At 37.0% G+C, this 15,723-nt stretch overlaps 2 protein-coding genes across 3 annotated transcripts in view; one reads left to right on the top strand and one right to left on the bottom strand.

The window, feature by feature from the left end:
* LOC123881313 (thioredoxin-like protein 1) overlaps positions 1–15,723 on the top strand; it is a 28,036-nt gene that overhangs the window by 4,628 nt on the left and 7,685 nt on the right. The window contains exons 6-7 of one of the 2 annotated variants that reach the window (XR_006799453.1): positions 8,605–8,895; positions 13,705–13,715. Coding sequence is in view for 1 of the 2 variants with exons in the window: in XM_045930027.1 (XP_045785983.1) it covers positions 8,605–8,818 (214 nt within the window). In the remaining variant the exon portion in view is untranslated. Of the gene's footprint in view, positions 1–8,604; positions 10,169–13,704; positions 13,716–15,723 lie in introns of those variants that run through there. The other variant, XM_045930027.1, reaches the window with a different exon arrangement.
* LOC123881304 (U4/U6.U5 tri-snRNP-associated protein 2) lies at positions 10,160–15,495 on the bottom strand. Its single transcript, XM_045930017.1, has 10 exons — positions 15,328–15,495; positions 14,498–14,655; positions 13,975–14,089; positions 13,594–13,769; positions 13,058–13,283; positions 12,313–12,436; positions 11,783–11,942; positions 11,200–11,390; positions 10,714–10,866; positions 10,160–10,291 (listed from the first exon to the last, which is right to left on the bottom strand). Exons 1-10 carry the CDS (start codon positions 15,386–15,388, stop codon positions 10,195–10,197), a joined length of 1,461 nt encoding a protein of 486 aa, XP_045785973.1. The 5' UTR covers positions 15,389–15,495; the 3' UTR covers positions 10,160–10,194.

Genomic DNA, 15,723 nt, shown 5'->3' with positions numbered 1-15,723 from the left:
TATAATTACATAGGATACCTTCAGAGTGAAAAGGCCTACTAAACTAGACTACTAAATAGGAATCTTTGTGGCTAGAACTCTTTTCTTTAAATGATACCTTCTTGTCTGCTTTTGATAAACCTAAATCCAGATATATGTACTTACCAATTTTCAATTTTTTAATCTTCTTTGTGAAAATAAGTTGATGGTGGTGAAATCTGTATTGATATTCATATATTAGACTAGTGTTTTGCTCGGTGCGCGAGCTGCTAAAGCAGCTCGCGTGACGTGGTAATGTTTAACTTTATTGTATTAAACCAAATGTAGTTATTAAAATACACAATTCACCCCGAAAACCCCATGAAACGACACCCATTTCTATTTTTAGAAGAAAATGTAAGTCCGCCATCTTGAATTTGAAAATGAATGTCATCATCAAAATCAGCACCCTGGAAAACCCTGAAAACGACATCCATATTATTTTTTGTAGATTAGGATAATAATTTAGTAGGGTGCGTGGGTGCGCGGACCACTAAAGTGGTCCGCGAGCATGTAGAGTTTGTTTCACTGAGTAGACCTCCGGATCCTGATCATATTTTGCCAAGAAACCACTCTTCCATCTTTTATAGCCTCCGAGATAGACACCGACGAAATTTGTACGGCGGCCATCTTGTTTTTCCAAAATTTTCCGCTTTTTCTATTAATCATTTACTACTTTCTTCAAAGATTGCGAGTTTCAACGAAATCGGTTGGAAAACAAAAGAGTTGCAAAAATCATATAGGCCGCCATCTTGTTTTTCTGAAATGTCATAATTTTTCCGTACTCATATCGCGCATCCGAACATATCTCCCATACATCAATGTATCGTTTTCCGTCTCTTTCTAGGAGAATGAGACATTCAATATTCGCCATACATTTTCTATGGGAAAATAAATTCCGCCATTTTGAATTTTTTTTCTATTCATCAAGTAGACCTTCGGACCCTGATCATCTCATGCCAAGAAACCACACTTCCATCTTTTATACCTTCCGAGCTGGACACCGGCGAAATTTGTATGGCGGCCATCTTTTCTTCGCCATTTTGAATTTTTTTTCAGTTTTTTGGCAATTGGATGACGTCATGAATGACATTTGCTCGAGCACCCCCCACCTATCTTCAATACCTTGAGCGGACCCTTCACCCGTCTCCAATATCCTCAATCATCAGCTCTCTCCATAATTTTGGCTTACTAAGTTTTTGTTTTCTATATAACACCATCAGTGAAAAAAAAATTTTTCATACAAAATTTTACAGGAGTTTCTTAGTTGAAAATCTCGTAAATCTCCCCAAAAGTGGCAACACTGTTTGTATATTTCGATATTGCCGGCTGAGTCACACAATCGATTCATACATATTGACTTTCCAAAATGTTGCCAACTGCCTCAAAAACGTGATCAAAATTTCGAAAAATTAAAAAAAATACAAAATGGCCGCCAACTCGTTTCACACAAAGATTTTACACGGTTTCATAATTTTCCTATTAACTACAGGATATACTGCTCCCGATGACGTTTCAATCTTTCTTCTCGCTCGCACCCACACGAAAGGGGATACCGTGAAAAAGACCGTGTCGAAAATCACTTTTACTTTGATAAATTCCAGTGTTGCCAGTCTCCGGCGACAAAAATACCCAAATGTCATTTGTGCGAGCAAAACACGTAATCGCTCATACTTAGATTTTTCAAAAAGCCCGTATTTCGATTTTTTACAATTTCCCGAAAATCTTGAAATTTCCCGAAATATGGGGTAATTTTTCCCCTCCAATCTATACCTCGAGCCTATACGTACAATCGTTTCATAGAAGCCGAATCGCTCCGATGTTGCCAACTTTGGGATATTTAACTTTTAAAATTGCGTTTTTTCGTACCTCTAACATAACGGCCGCCATGACAGCCGCCATCTTGAATTTTTAAAAACCACTCCCGTTCTGTCAAAATACAGGATAATCGTGGGCGAAACCAGAAAAAATAATTATCCTCGATTACCCCGTTTCGGATCTGTGGCGCCGCGGTTCGGGGTCGAAAAATCAAAATTTTGAAAACGCTACGGCTCGGCCGCCATCTTGTTTTTCCAATTTTTTTCACATTTTCTATTAATTGTTTACTACTTTCTTTAAAGATTGTAAAATTCAATGAAATCGGTTGGAAAACAACGGAGCTGCAAAAATCACGTCGGCCGCCATCTTGTTATCAAACCAAATTGATTTATTAAGATATTCACCCCGAAAAAACCCATAAAATGACAGGCATTTCTATTTTTTTGTAGAAAATGTAAGTCCGCCATCTTGGATTTCAAAATAAATGTCATTATCAAAATCAGCACCCTGGAAAACCCTGAAAACGACATCCATATTATTTTTTGTAGATTAGGATAATAATTTAGTAGGGTGCGTGGGTGCGCGGACCACTAAAGTGGTCCGCGAGCATGCAGAGTTTGTTCCACCGAGTAGACCTTCGGACCCTGATCATCTTTTGCCAAGAAACCACTCTTGCATCTTTTATAGCCTCCGAGATAGACACCGACGAAATTTTTACGGCGGCCATCTTGTTTTTCAAAATTTTCCACTTTTTCTATTAATCATTTACTACATTCTTCAAAGATTGTGAGTTTGAGCGAAATCGGTTGGAAAACAAAAGAGTTACAAAAATCATATAGGCCGCCATCTTGTTTTATTGAAATGTCATAATTTTTCCCGACTCCCATCCCGCACCCAAACATATCTTCCAAACATCATCGTATCGTTTCTTGTCTCTTTCTAGGAGAATGAGGCATTCAATATTCGCCATACAAAATGTATGGAAAATTAAATTCCGCCATTTTGAATTTTTTTTCTATTTATCGAGTAAACCTTTGAATCCTAATCCTCTTTTGCCAAGAAACCGCACCTCCATCTTTTATACCCTCCGAGCTGGACGCCGGCGAAATTTGTATGGCGGCCATCTTTTTTTCGCCATTTTGAAATATTTTTCAGCTTTTTGGCAATTGGATGACGTCATGAATGACATTTGCTCGAGCACCCCCCACCTATCTTCAATACCTTAAGCGGGCCCTTCACCCGTCTCCGATATCCTCAATCATCAGCTCTCTCCATAATTTTGGCTTACTAAGTTTTTGTTTTCTATACGACACCATCAGTGAAAAAAAAATTTTTCATACAAAATTTTACAGGAGTTTCTTAGTTAAAAATCTCGAAAATCTCCCCAAAAGTGGCAACACCGGTTGCATATCTCCATACTGCCAGCCGAGATACACAATCGATTCATACATATTGACTTTCCAAAATGTTGCCAACTGCCTCAAAAACGTGATCGAAATTTCGAAAAATTAAAAAAAATACAAAATGGCCGCCAGCTCGTTTCACAGAAAGATTTTACACGGTTTCATATTTTTCCTATTAACTACAGGATATACCGGTCCTGATGACGTTTCAATCTTTCCTCTCGCTCGCACCCACGCGAAAGGGGATACCGTGAAAAAGACCGTGTCAAAAATCACTTTTACTTTGATAAATTCCAGTGTTGCCAGTCTCCGGTGACAAAAATACCCAAATGTCATTTGTACGAGCAAAACACGTAATCACTCATACTCGAATTTTGCTAAAAGTGCGTATTTCGATTTTTTACAATTTCCCGAAAATCTCGAAATTTCCCGAAAAATGGGGTAATTTTTTTCCTCCAATCTATACCTCGAGCGTGTACGTACAACGGCTTGATAGAAACCGAATCGCTCCGATGTTGCTAACATTGAGATATTTAACTTTTAAAATTGCGTTTTTTCGTACCTCGAACAAAACGGCCGCCATGACAGTCGCCATCTTGAATTTTTAAAAACCACTCTCGTTCTGTCAAAATACAGGATAATCGTGGGCGAAACCAGAAAAAATAATTATCCTCGATTACCCCGTTTCGGATCTGTGGCACCGCGGTTCGGGGTCGAAAAATCAAAATTTTGAAGACGCTACGGCTCGGCCGCCATCTTGTTTTTCCAATTTTTTCTACTTTTTTTATTAATCATTTACTACTTTCTTCAAAGTTTGCAAAACTCAACAAAATCGGTTGGAAAACAACGGAGCTGCAAAAATCACATCGGCCGCCATCTTGTTTTTCTGAAATGTCATAATTTTTCCCCAGAGGGTTCGCGAATCCGACCACATCTCCCCTACATCACTATATCATTTTCCTTCTCTTTCTAGGAGAACAATTATGTCAATGAGTGAGTGAGTGAGTGAGTGGTAATTGAGCTATATATAGTATAACTAGTGTTTTGCTCGGTGCGCGAGCTGCTAAAGCAGCTCGCGTGACGTGGTAAGGTTAACTTTATTATATAAAACCAAATTGATTTATTAAGATACATAATTCACCCCGAAAAACCCCATAAAATGACAGGCATTTCTATTTTTTGTAGAAAATGTAAGTCCGCCATCTTGGATTTGAAAATTAATGTCATTATCAAAATCAGCACCCTGGAAAACCCTGAAAACGACATCCATATTATTTTTTGTAGATTAGGATAATAATTTAGTAGGGTGCGTGGGTGCGCGGACCACTAAAGTGGTCCGCGAGCATGCAGAGTTTGTTCCACTGAGTAGACCTTCGGACCCTAATCATCTTTTGCCAAGAAACCACTCTTCCATCTTTTATATTCTCCGAGATAGACACCGACGAAATTTGTACGGCGGCCATCTTGTTTTTCCAAAATTTTCCACTTTTTCTATTAATCGTTTACTACATTCTTCAAAGATTGCGAGTTTGAACGAAATCGGTTGGAAAACAAAAGAGTTGCAAAAATCATATAGGCCGCCATCTTGTTTTTCTGAAATGTCATAATTTTTCCCTACTCATATCGCGAACCAAAACATATCTCCCGAATATCATTGTATCGTTTTCTCTCTCTTTCTACGAGAATGAGACATTTAATATTCGCCATACAAAATGTATGGGAAAATAAATTCCGCCATTTTGAATTTTTTTTCTATTCATCGAGTAGACCTTTGAATCCTGATCCTCTTTTGCCAAGAAACCGCACATCCATCTTTTATACCCTCCGAGCTGGACGCCGGCGAAATTTGTATGGCGGCCATCTTTTCTTCGCCATTTTGAATTTTTTTTCAGCTTTTTGGCAATTGGATGATGTCATGAATGACATTTGGTCGAGCACCCCCGACCTATCTTCAATACCTTGAGCGGACCCTTCACCCGTCTCCGACATCCTCGATCATCAGCTATTTCCAAATTTTTCCTCGATTTTTTTTTAATTTTCTATACGAAACCATCAGTGGAAAAAAAATTTTCATACAAAATTTTACAGGAGGAGTTTTTGGGGAAAATTTCGAAAAACTCCCCAAATGTGGCAACACCGTTTACATATTTCGATACTGCTGGTTGAGTCACACAATCGATTGATACATGTCGACTTTCCAAAATGTTGCCAACTGCTTCAAAAACGTGGTCAAAATTTCGAAAAATTAAAAAAAATACAAAATGGCCGCCAACTCGTTTCACAGAAAGATTTTACACTGTTTCATAATTTTCCTATTAACTACAGGATATACCGCTCCCGATGACGTTTCAATCTCTCATCTCGCTCGCACCCACGCGAAAGGGGATACCGTGAAAAAGACCGTGTCGAAAATCACTTTTTCTTTGATAAATTCCAGTGTTGCCAGTCTCCGGCGACAAAAATACCGAAATGTCATTTGTATGATCAAAACACATAATCGCTCATACTCGGATTTTGCGAAAAGTCCGTATTTCGATTTTTTTCAATTTCCCGAAAATCTTGAAATTTCCCCAAAAAATGGGGTAATTTTTTTCCTCCAATCTATACCTCGAGCCTATACGTACAATCGCTTCATAGAAGCCGAATCGCTCCGATGTTGTCAACCTTGGGATATTTAACTTTAAAAATTGCGTTTTTTCGTACCTCTAACATAATGGCCGCCACGACAGCCGCCATCTTGAATTTTTAAAAACTACCCCCATTCCGTCAAAATTAAGGATAATCGTGGGCGAAACCAGAAAAAAATTATAAGTTTCAATTTCCCGTTTCGGATCTGTGGCGCCGCGGTTAGGGATCGAAAAATGAAAATTTTGAAAACGCTCCAGCTCGGCCGCCATTTTGTTTTTCCAATTTTTTCTACCTTTTCTATTAACCGTTTACTACTTTCCTAAATAGTTGCGAGTTTAAACAAAATCGGTTGGAAAACAACGGAGCTGCAAAAATCACGTCGGCCGCCATCTTGTTTTTCCGAAAAGTCATAATTTTTCCCCAGAGGGTTCCCGAATCCAAACACATCTCCTCTACATCACTATATCATTTTCCTTCTCTTTCTAGGAGAACAATTATGTCAATGAGTCAGTGAGTCAGTGAGTGGTAATTGAGCTATATATAGTATAATAACTAGTGATTCGCTCGGTGCGCGAGCTGCTAAAGCAGCTCGCGTGACGTGGTTATGTTAACTTTATTATATTTAACCAAATTTATTTATTAAGATACACAATTCACCGCAAAACCCACAAAACGACACCCATATCAATTTTTTCTTAAAAACTGCATGTCCGCCATCTTGGATTTCAAAATAAATGTCGTTATCAAAATCAGCACCGTGGAAAACTCTGAAAACGACATCCATATCATTTTTTGTAAAAAACGGGGTAGTTGAGGTTAATAAAGTAGGGTGCGTGGGTGCGCGGACCACTAAAGTGGTCCGCGAGCATGCAGAGTTTGTTCCACCGAGTAGACCTTCGGACCCTGATCATCTTTTGCCAAGAAACCACTCTTCCATCTTTTATAGCCTCCGAGATATACACTGACGAAATTTGTACGGCGGCCATCTTGTTTTTCCAAAATTTTCAACTTTTTCTATTAATCATTTACTACTTTCTTCAAAGATTGCGAGTTTCAACGAAATCGGTTGGAAAACAAAAGAGTTGCAAAAATCACGTCGGTCGCCATCTTGTTTTTCTGAAATTTCATAATTTTCCCCTACTCATATCGTGCATCCGAACATATCTCCCGTACATCAATGTATCGTTTTCCGTCTCTTTCTAGGAGAATGAGACATTCATAATCGCCATACAAAATGTATGGAAAAATAAATTCCGCCATTTTGAATTTTTTTTCTATTCATCGAGTAGCCCTTTAGATCCTGATTCTCTTTTGCCAAGAAACCACACTTCCATGTTTTATGCCCTCCGAGCTGGACACCGGCGAAATTTGTATGGCGGCCATCTTTTCTTCGCCATTTTGAATTTTTTTTCAGCTTTTTGGCAATTGGATGACGTCATGAATGACATTTGCTCGAGCACCCCCCACCTATCTTCAATACCTTAAGCGGGCCCTTCACCCGTTTCCGATATCCTCAATCATCAGCTCTCTCCATAATTTTGGCTTACTAAGTTTTTGTTCTCTATACGACACCATCAGTGAAAAAAAAATTTTTCATACAAAATTTTACAGGAGTTTCTTAGTTGAAATTCTCGAAAATCTCCCCAAAAGTGGCAACACCGGTTGCATATCTCCATACTGCCAGCCGAGATAAACAATCGATTCATACATATTGACTTTCCAAAATGTTGCCAACTGCCTCAAAAACGTGATCAAAAATTCGAAAAATTAAAAAAAATACAAAATGGCCGCCAACTCGTTTCACAGAAAGATTTTACACGGTTTCATAATTTTCCTATTAACTACAGGATATACCGCTCCCGATCACATTTCAATCTTTCCTCTCGCTCGCACCCACGCGAAAGGGGATACCGTGAAAAAGACCGTGTCGAAAATCACTTTTACTTTGATAAATTCCAGTGTTGCCAGTCTCCGGTGACAAAAATACCCAAATGTCATTTGTACGAGCAAAACACGTAATCGCTCATACTCGGATTTTGCTAAAAGTGCGTATTTCGATTTTTTACAATTTCCCGAAAATCTCGAAATTTCCCGAAAAATGGGGTAATTTTTTCCCACCGATCTATACCTCGAGTCTATACGTACAACCGCTTCATAGAAGCCGAATCGCTCCGATGTTGCCAACTTTGAGATATTTAACTTTTAAAATTGCGTTTTTTCGTACCTCGAACAAAACGGCCGCCATGACAGCCGCCATCTTGAAATTTTTAAAACCACTCCCGTTTTGTCAAAATACAGGATAATCGTGGGCGAAACACGAAAAAATAGTTATCCTCGACTACCCCGTCTTGGATCTGTGGCGCCGCGGTTCGGGGTCGAAAAATCAAAATTTTGAAAACGCTACGGCTCGGCCGCCATCTTGTTTTTCCAATTTTTTCTACTTTTTTTATCAATCATTTACTACTTTCTTCAAAGATTGCAAAATTCAACGAAATCGGTTGGAAAACAACGGAGCTGCAAAAATCACATCGACCGCCATCTTGTTTTTCCGAAAAGTCATAATTTTTCCCCAGAGGGTTCCCGAATCCAAACACATCTTCTCTACATCACTATATCATTTTCCTTCTCTTTCTAGGAGAACAATTATGTCAATGAGTCAGTCAGTCAGTGGTAATCGAGCTATATATAGTATAATACACAAGATTCAACCGTTTTTCACCTAGCATATTTTTTACAGATTCTCTCCGAGTGATCTGGAAGCTGGTAACCCAGTTCCTCTCAAGTTTGTCAAGTTCCAGAGTGTCCAAAACATTCAGTTGTTCATAAAGGACAATCAGTCGGGTGGTGATGTGACGCAAATAGACCAGCTAGTGTTGTATGGGTCACCCATTTCCACCACAAACATGGGGGAATTCAAACGAGTGGCAGGCAAAAGGGGTGAAAGTCACTAGCCCAGACTGTTGCAGTGTTGTCGTTAGTTCAATTTGGTTTCAAAGTGGAGTGCTATTTCAAATATTTACTTTTTTTAGTTTAAACAACTTTTAAATAAATCACTTTCCACTGAATGCAAAAACGACGCGCCATGCAAGGCACATGACACGTACCGTCTTCAATAAAATCATGATAAAGTATGCCACATTTGTGACAAGATGCATAGTCATAATAGAAATCTGCTGATTCTACTAAGTCTAAGTACCAAGTGCCTAAACATAATTGTACATTGTAAAACTTACCTTATGCAGATAAAGTTACAGTACCTAGCAGGAAATACAAATCGACCTTCAGAAAAAGTCCTTTGGTCTCATAGGTAAAGTCAAACGGTAGGACAAAACGTCACATAAGTATGAGTGACAGAGACAACGCTCTACAAAGCCAAAATCTCTTTCTAAAGGTTTATGTGCAATATTTCCTACTGGCTACTATAAAGTCTATATATACCCCCAATCGTGGAGTGAGGTGATGGTATATTTTCTTGAACACAGATGTATAATCATCTTGTATTCATCAAAGGTTGTACAAGTGAAAAATCGAACTTTAGAACCTCGCGCCGGGGCGTCGCTTACGTGCTGTGGAAAGTTATCTAAGATTTGTTTAAGTTTTAATTTATCATTTAAGGAAAAATAGATTATTCACACCTTTAAAAACTTAGCATTATTGTTTCTTTTATATATAAAAAATTGCTTTAACCACTGCTTCACTAGGACTTCAAAGGACTATGACAACATGTTGCAAAAATAAAGTGAAAGACTACTACAAAGAGTGTGGTAGGATAATCTTTATGTCAAAGTGAATAATATGTGTTTAGATTAATTTATGTACACATAATGTATATTACTACATATTTACTATCTGTAATATAAAACATTATTCAGTGTCAAATACAAAAGCATTTTGTTTAATATATTCCTTACCAAGTTTGTAAATGGGTGTTATAGATCATAAAAAATAACTGAGCAGCTAGCAAACAGAACTGGACTAGTCCTCTTTAGCTCAAAACATATTATTATCGTAGATAGACTTTGAATCTCAGTGTCTTGATCCAGTTATGTCGATCCATATTGTCATTTTCAAAGAAAACAAGTTCAAAATTGTGTAAAAATATACTCAAAAAGTATGCTGTCAAGTAAAACAAGATGAATCCAATACAAATGAAACTAGTATTTTCTCGCTGTCTTGTATTTAGTTTCGTGGAATAGTTCAGTTCTGTTTCCAGCTATTCAACTATATCACACATAAAATGGAGAAGCTCCTGAAGAACATTCGATTTGTATATTATAAAATAAAACATGTAATGTGTAAAATTTTGTTTTATTTACATAAATTAAGATCAGTCCTGCTTTAATTCATATATTTGTATGTAAGCTTCTGTGAGTGTGATCATCTGTGGTAAAATACTTGTCACATGAAGATCTTGCATCTCATACCTGAAATAAATAATTCATATAATCTCCACAATTCAGCGGCTTTTTAGAAAGCTGTTAAGTAGTATAAAAAAAAATTTTTTTGCTGTCGCCAAAAACACATAAACCAAGATTTTCAGCTTAGCCCTAACATTATTTTTTTAGAAACATTTGTTTTTGAGAATCTCTACGTTTTTTTGGCGATACTTAATACAAAAAATATTTTTTTGCACTTGACAGCTTTCTAATTAAAGGATAGTAAAAATTGTAAGGAAATTCACTTAAATATCAGTACTTATGCACGCTTATATACAAAACCCACTATTCTAGCAACTGTTTAAAATGGGAAGTTTGCAATTCAAAACATCTAGTAAGACGTTTACGATTATGTACCCTGTTAAACCATCCAAAAACTTTAATAATTAATAAAAATTAATATAATTTACCATTGCTGTGTAGGTGTGTGCAGCACATGGGCTCTGTATGTGCCCTTTTCTGGGGTGCCGTCGTGAATAATGTTGCCAACTAACTCGTATATTGTCTTTCCATTGTGCTTGGCTTTAATTTCTGGGGTGAGGATGTCGCCAAAGTCCACATTTCTGTAAAGTCATCCAAAATATTGCTTACTGTTTGTGCGATTCTCGAAATAAGTAATTTTGATAGTAAGGTACTATTAGTTGTCTAAGGCTGAGATCTATAGAATGTACTTTGACTTTGCTCAGAGTTAAACTTCAGTTAAAACGAGACGGTTTTATGTCAGCAGTATAGCGCTGTCTCGTTTTAACAGTGTCTTAAGTCTAACTCAACCTTAGCGTCCCGTTTGTCACACGCTTATGGAAGTACCATGTATGGTGATCTTGGCAGATGCGCCATATTGAATTTGTGATGACGTCACAAACATTAACGTTTTGTAGTACAAATTGTGTACTCACTTGACTGGAAAATTGACTACTGTGGGATTTTTCTCCACGAAGAACGTGTTCTTAGTAAACCGCTTGATGTATAGAATTAGATATGGCGGCAACTGTGTTATCTCGAACCTCTTCAAAAAGTTCTCCTTGTAGGTTTTATATTCTTTTGACGTTTGTCCGTTGAATTTTGATAGAAGCTGGTACAGATTTACCTGAACAGTAAATAAATTAAAAGTTTTTTCATGAGTAAATGCCACTTTAATAATAATGTTTACATTCTAGTACAACTGTGAAAAATGACTTATTAAAATGGCTGTCATGTCAAAAGAGGACTTAAATCGTACTTATGGCGACAGTTGACACATAGAACAAATATGGCGAGTTCGTCCTCTAAATGTATGCACTAAAAGCCCTAATCCGCACGAGCGTTAAAAAATCGTTGCGTTAAAACCCGACGTTGCACTGAAAATACAAAGTGCGCGTTAAAAAAGCGTTGACGTGCGAACAGATACTTGGGAATGCATTTGTTCTATTTGAACGCTTTTTTAACGGGCGTTAAAAAAGCTCTCGTGCGAATGAGGCCTAATAATATAGAAATCTTTACCTGAGGAATGATATTTTCCCTAAATTCGTCGGTAAATAGAGGGGTTGGCGGGAGGTCGCAGGTCAAATAAAGGAATGGCGACTCGGTTATCATTTCACTGTACTCTTCACTGCTAAGATCTACTTTCGCCGCGTCCTCTGCTTCAGGGGGTGGTAACTTTCTGAAAAACAGTATGAAATCTTTCAAAAATTAATATTATTCACACTAAAATTATTAGCGGTGACGTATTCGGAAGATCGGGAGTTCGATCCCGGGCAAGGACCTATGATCTTTCGGAATTGTGTGCGTTTTAATTAAAAAATATCACTTACTGGTGAAGGAAAATATCGTGAGGGAATCTGTATGGCTAAGTTTTCCACAATGATCTCAAAGGTATGTGAAGTGTAATCCACACTTGGCCAGCGTTGCCGACTATGGCCTAACTAAACCCTTCTCATTCTGAGAGGACACCTGTTCTCAGTAGTAGGCCGGCAATGAATTGATCATGGATGGGTTGTTGACACCTCTGTAATAGTTTGGGATATACTGACCTTGTATATATCCTCATATGTCCAAGAAAGGATTTGTATATTATTGAACTATTAGGCTTCTTCGTACCATTCAGAGCCAAGTGAAGTGAGTTCAGGAACCATGACATAAAGTCTATTGGGTCATCTGTAAACAAAAGAAACAACTAGAGCAAAATTTTACTATTGTGACGTAGGAGAGACTTAGATACAGGTAAGCAGAAAGTAAAACAGACTTATTTACACAAAAGAAAATAAAAGCCTGTCAAGTGTGAGTTAGCTCATACACGAAGGGCTATAGTAAAAAGTAAGTAAGTAATAAATTTTCAGAGTGCAGTGTGTATTTCTATTGCCGCTATAACAACAAATAATAAAAAATTCAAAAAGGCCACCATGCAAATAGAAAAAATTGAAGTGTTATTACTTGTATTATGAAATAGAAATATCTTGTAGTGAAATAGACTTTTACAAGGCTTTTAAATCATCATATACATCTACTAGTTGCAGAATGCCCCCATAACATTAAATTTACCCTGTATTGTCTCCATCCGCAGAAAGAAGTTTGTATAGCGCTCTCTCTCGTAACTATGAATTTTAATTGAGTTTCGAATGTTTATTGAAAACATGTTTATGATTTGTTGGTGACTGAAAATAGTAAACGTCCACTGAGATTTTTGTCTCTATCATTTGTATGGATTTACATAACAAAGAGCTATACAAACTTCTTTCCGCGGATAGAGTATAGAATGTTGTACACAGACATACATACTTTGTTTTATAAACTGAAACCTTTTCTTGGACCATAGCACAACAGCTTGCAGCATCTCATGCGGTGATACATGGGCTTTGAACGCTCGAGGATTCCACAGCTTGCGGATCAGTTCCCCAAATCTCTGGACTAGCAGGAATGAAGAATCCCCTGGGGGTCTCTTCACATCGGCGTAATTCTCTTCTCGCAGAAAATAGTTGCGAAGTGGTCTTACTTGCGATAAACACTAGAACACAAATTAATTATTAAGTTTCAGTAGAAAAAAGGACCTGCATCATTATAAAAAAACATGTACATTATCTAAATATATATAAAAGGAGCACAGCTCAAACTAGTGGACAGATTGGGCTGAAATTTTGTAAAATTTGTTTTTTTTTTTAAAATTGTAAGCTGAAGAGAGAAAAAAGGCTTGTACTTAACAAAAATCATGCTTAATAAAAAGCAATGATGAGGTTGGAGCATGCCTGCCTAGATGGGCTGTGAAAAGGTAGCATACAGACAGACACACGATTATAATATTGGTATGGATTTCTTACCTGCAAAATGACATTGCAATAATCATTAGCCTTGATGTTGTTAAGGCCAACTATACCCGGCATATACATAGTACCATCAATGGCTCTGGACATCTTCGTGTTTTGATCCAGCTGCTTTATTTGTTCAGGTGTAAAGATCGGATTGAGCACATACTTGATGTCATTTAGTGAGGAATCTAAAATAAGCATAATATTAAGTTTGTCAATAAAATGTGTTCAGTGTCTAACACTGGATGATAGCCACCAAGCTCATTTGACATTGGATCAATCTACATTGCTGCTTCACTGAGTGATATCAATTTATTTTTCCTAATAAACTTTTCATTGATTAAAAACTGGCCAATTAGTGTAACTTAAAAGTACACATAAGTAATACATTACCAATAACTTCATAATTATCTGGCAAACAATAGAATTTCAACGTAAGCAGGTTTAGGAAGACATGATGACTCTCAGACACTGAATGAGTATATGCGTGGGTATTTGTTCCTCGGCCCTGAAAATAATAATTGTTAATTGTTCAGTATAATATTTCAATACATATAGGCATAAAGCCTTAATAGCTCAACAGTTAAAGAAGCAGACTGAAATCTGAAAGATCGCCAGTTCAAACCTCACTGGTTGCACTATTGTTGTACTTACTCCTAGCACAAGCTTTATGCTTAGTTGGAGGAGAAAAGGGAATATTGATCATTACTCATTATTAAAGTATTAATATACCATTTTACATAAGTAATTGCAATTCCTTGCATTGCTGGAGCAAATGAAATCCACACTTTCTATTATTTGCATAATTTTTGTATGCTTTTTTCAGGAACATACTTTTGTTAGGTTTTCATTCAATAAATTAAATAGCTTAACTATAAGTTCACATATAAAATGGGACACTAATCGTTTTTGTTACCTGGAAGTATTTTCCACACACCAAGCAAGCATATACATTTATTCTGGTTAGAGAAACTGAACATAACTTTTCAAAATCAAAATCCAATACATGTCTATTAATTGTATCCAGATAAGGACATTGTATTTGTGGAGTTTTAGCATTTTTCACCACTGGCTCTGTAAACAAAAGCAAGTCTTTTACTGCTATTTTATAATCTGAAGTTACAATATGGCAGTTTGCAGGTCATAGATTAAAGATTAATTAATACATAAGCCCAGTTGAAATCTGTTTTTGTACAATGCACAGTTGTACACCTCATGTTCATATTGGACTACTGGTTTTGCACACTATATCTGCTGGTAAGTGATAATGCAATGTGTGTTGAAAGCAGGCTAATTTGGAAGGGGTACGGCAGTTTAACCCACACCCCTGTGGCAGTCTCCATATACTGACACTAGATAGTACCACTATCTTCATTCACTATAGAGTATGGAGACTTAATCAAACGCGCAAGCGAAGTTTTCGTTAGGAAATACTATTAAAGTTCCAAGATACAACGGTTGAACCAGCTGGGTCCCTAGTCAAGACAACCGTCCGGAAGGTCTTGTTATTGTTATAGTCAATCCCACTGCCTACATCACCTCCTCCTATATAGTATACACTGGTAATCGGTTTATTGGCGGAATCGTACCGGCACGCTAAATCGCTTGGCGGCGCATGTTTAACAGTGGTACCTCAGTCAAAGCCACCAAAGCCCTACTAGGCCAGATTCATATGAATTAATGAAATTCAAAAGCAAAAAAAAAATTGTCAACACTCAATAATGAAGAGGTTATAAAATTATTTACCAGAGGATTCGCTACCGTTCAGTTCACTCATTTTTCTCTTTTTGGGCCCTTTGTCATTCATAATTGTTCAGTTCTATAGTACAACTGTTTGAATTCTTTTCTATTAGAAATGGAGAACTAATAACAAATGTAAGATTCAATTCAAATATATAATATCTAAGTGTAAGTTAGGACTTAGGGATGTCAATTGTCATGTTTGTAAATTATTTATCATTGATGTCGATAATCAAGCATCGACAATTCCACAATAAAGAGAAGTCGTGTGAACTGATTTTATTTTTGTAGGTTTTTCTTTAAAATAAACAATTAGGCAGATTCCAAGTGATTATTTTTTTCAATATTACATAGCTTAAACGTAACCAGGCTTCCTTACTTTTCCTATGTGTCGAAAAGAAT

Source organism: Maniola jurtina, chromosome 4 (assembly GCF_905333055.1).
Source record: "Maniola jurtina chromosome 4, ilManJurt1.1, whole genome shotgun sequence".
Classification (NCBI taxonomy): Eukaryota; Metazoa; Arthropoda; class Insecta; order Lepidoptera; family Nymphalidae; genus Maniola; species Maniola jurtina.
The sequence above is the reverse complement of the archived record's forward strand: the minus strand, read 5'-3'. Positions and strand labels throughout refer to the sequence as shown.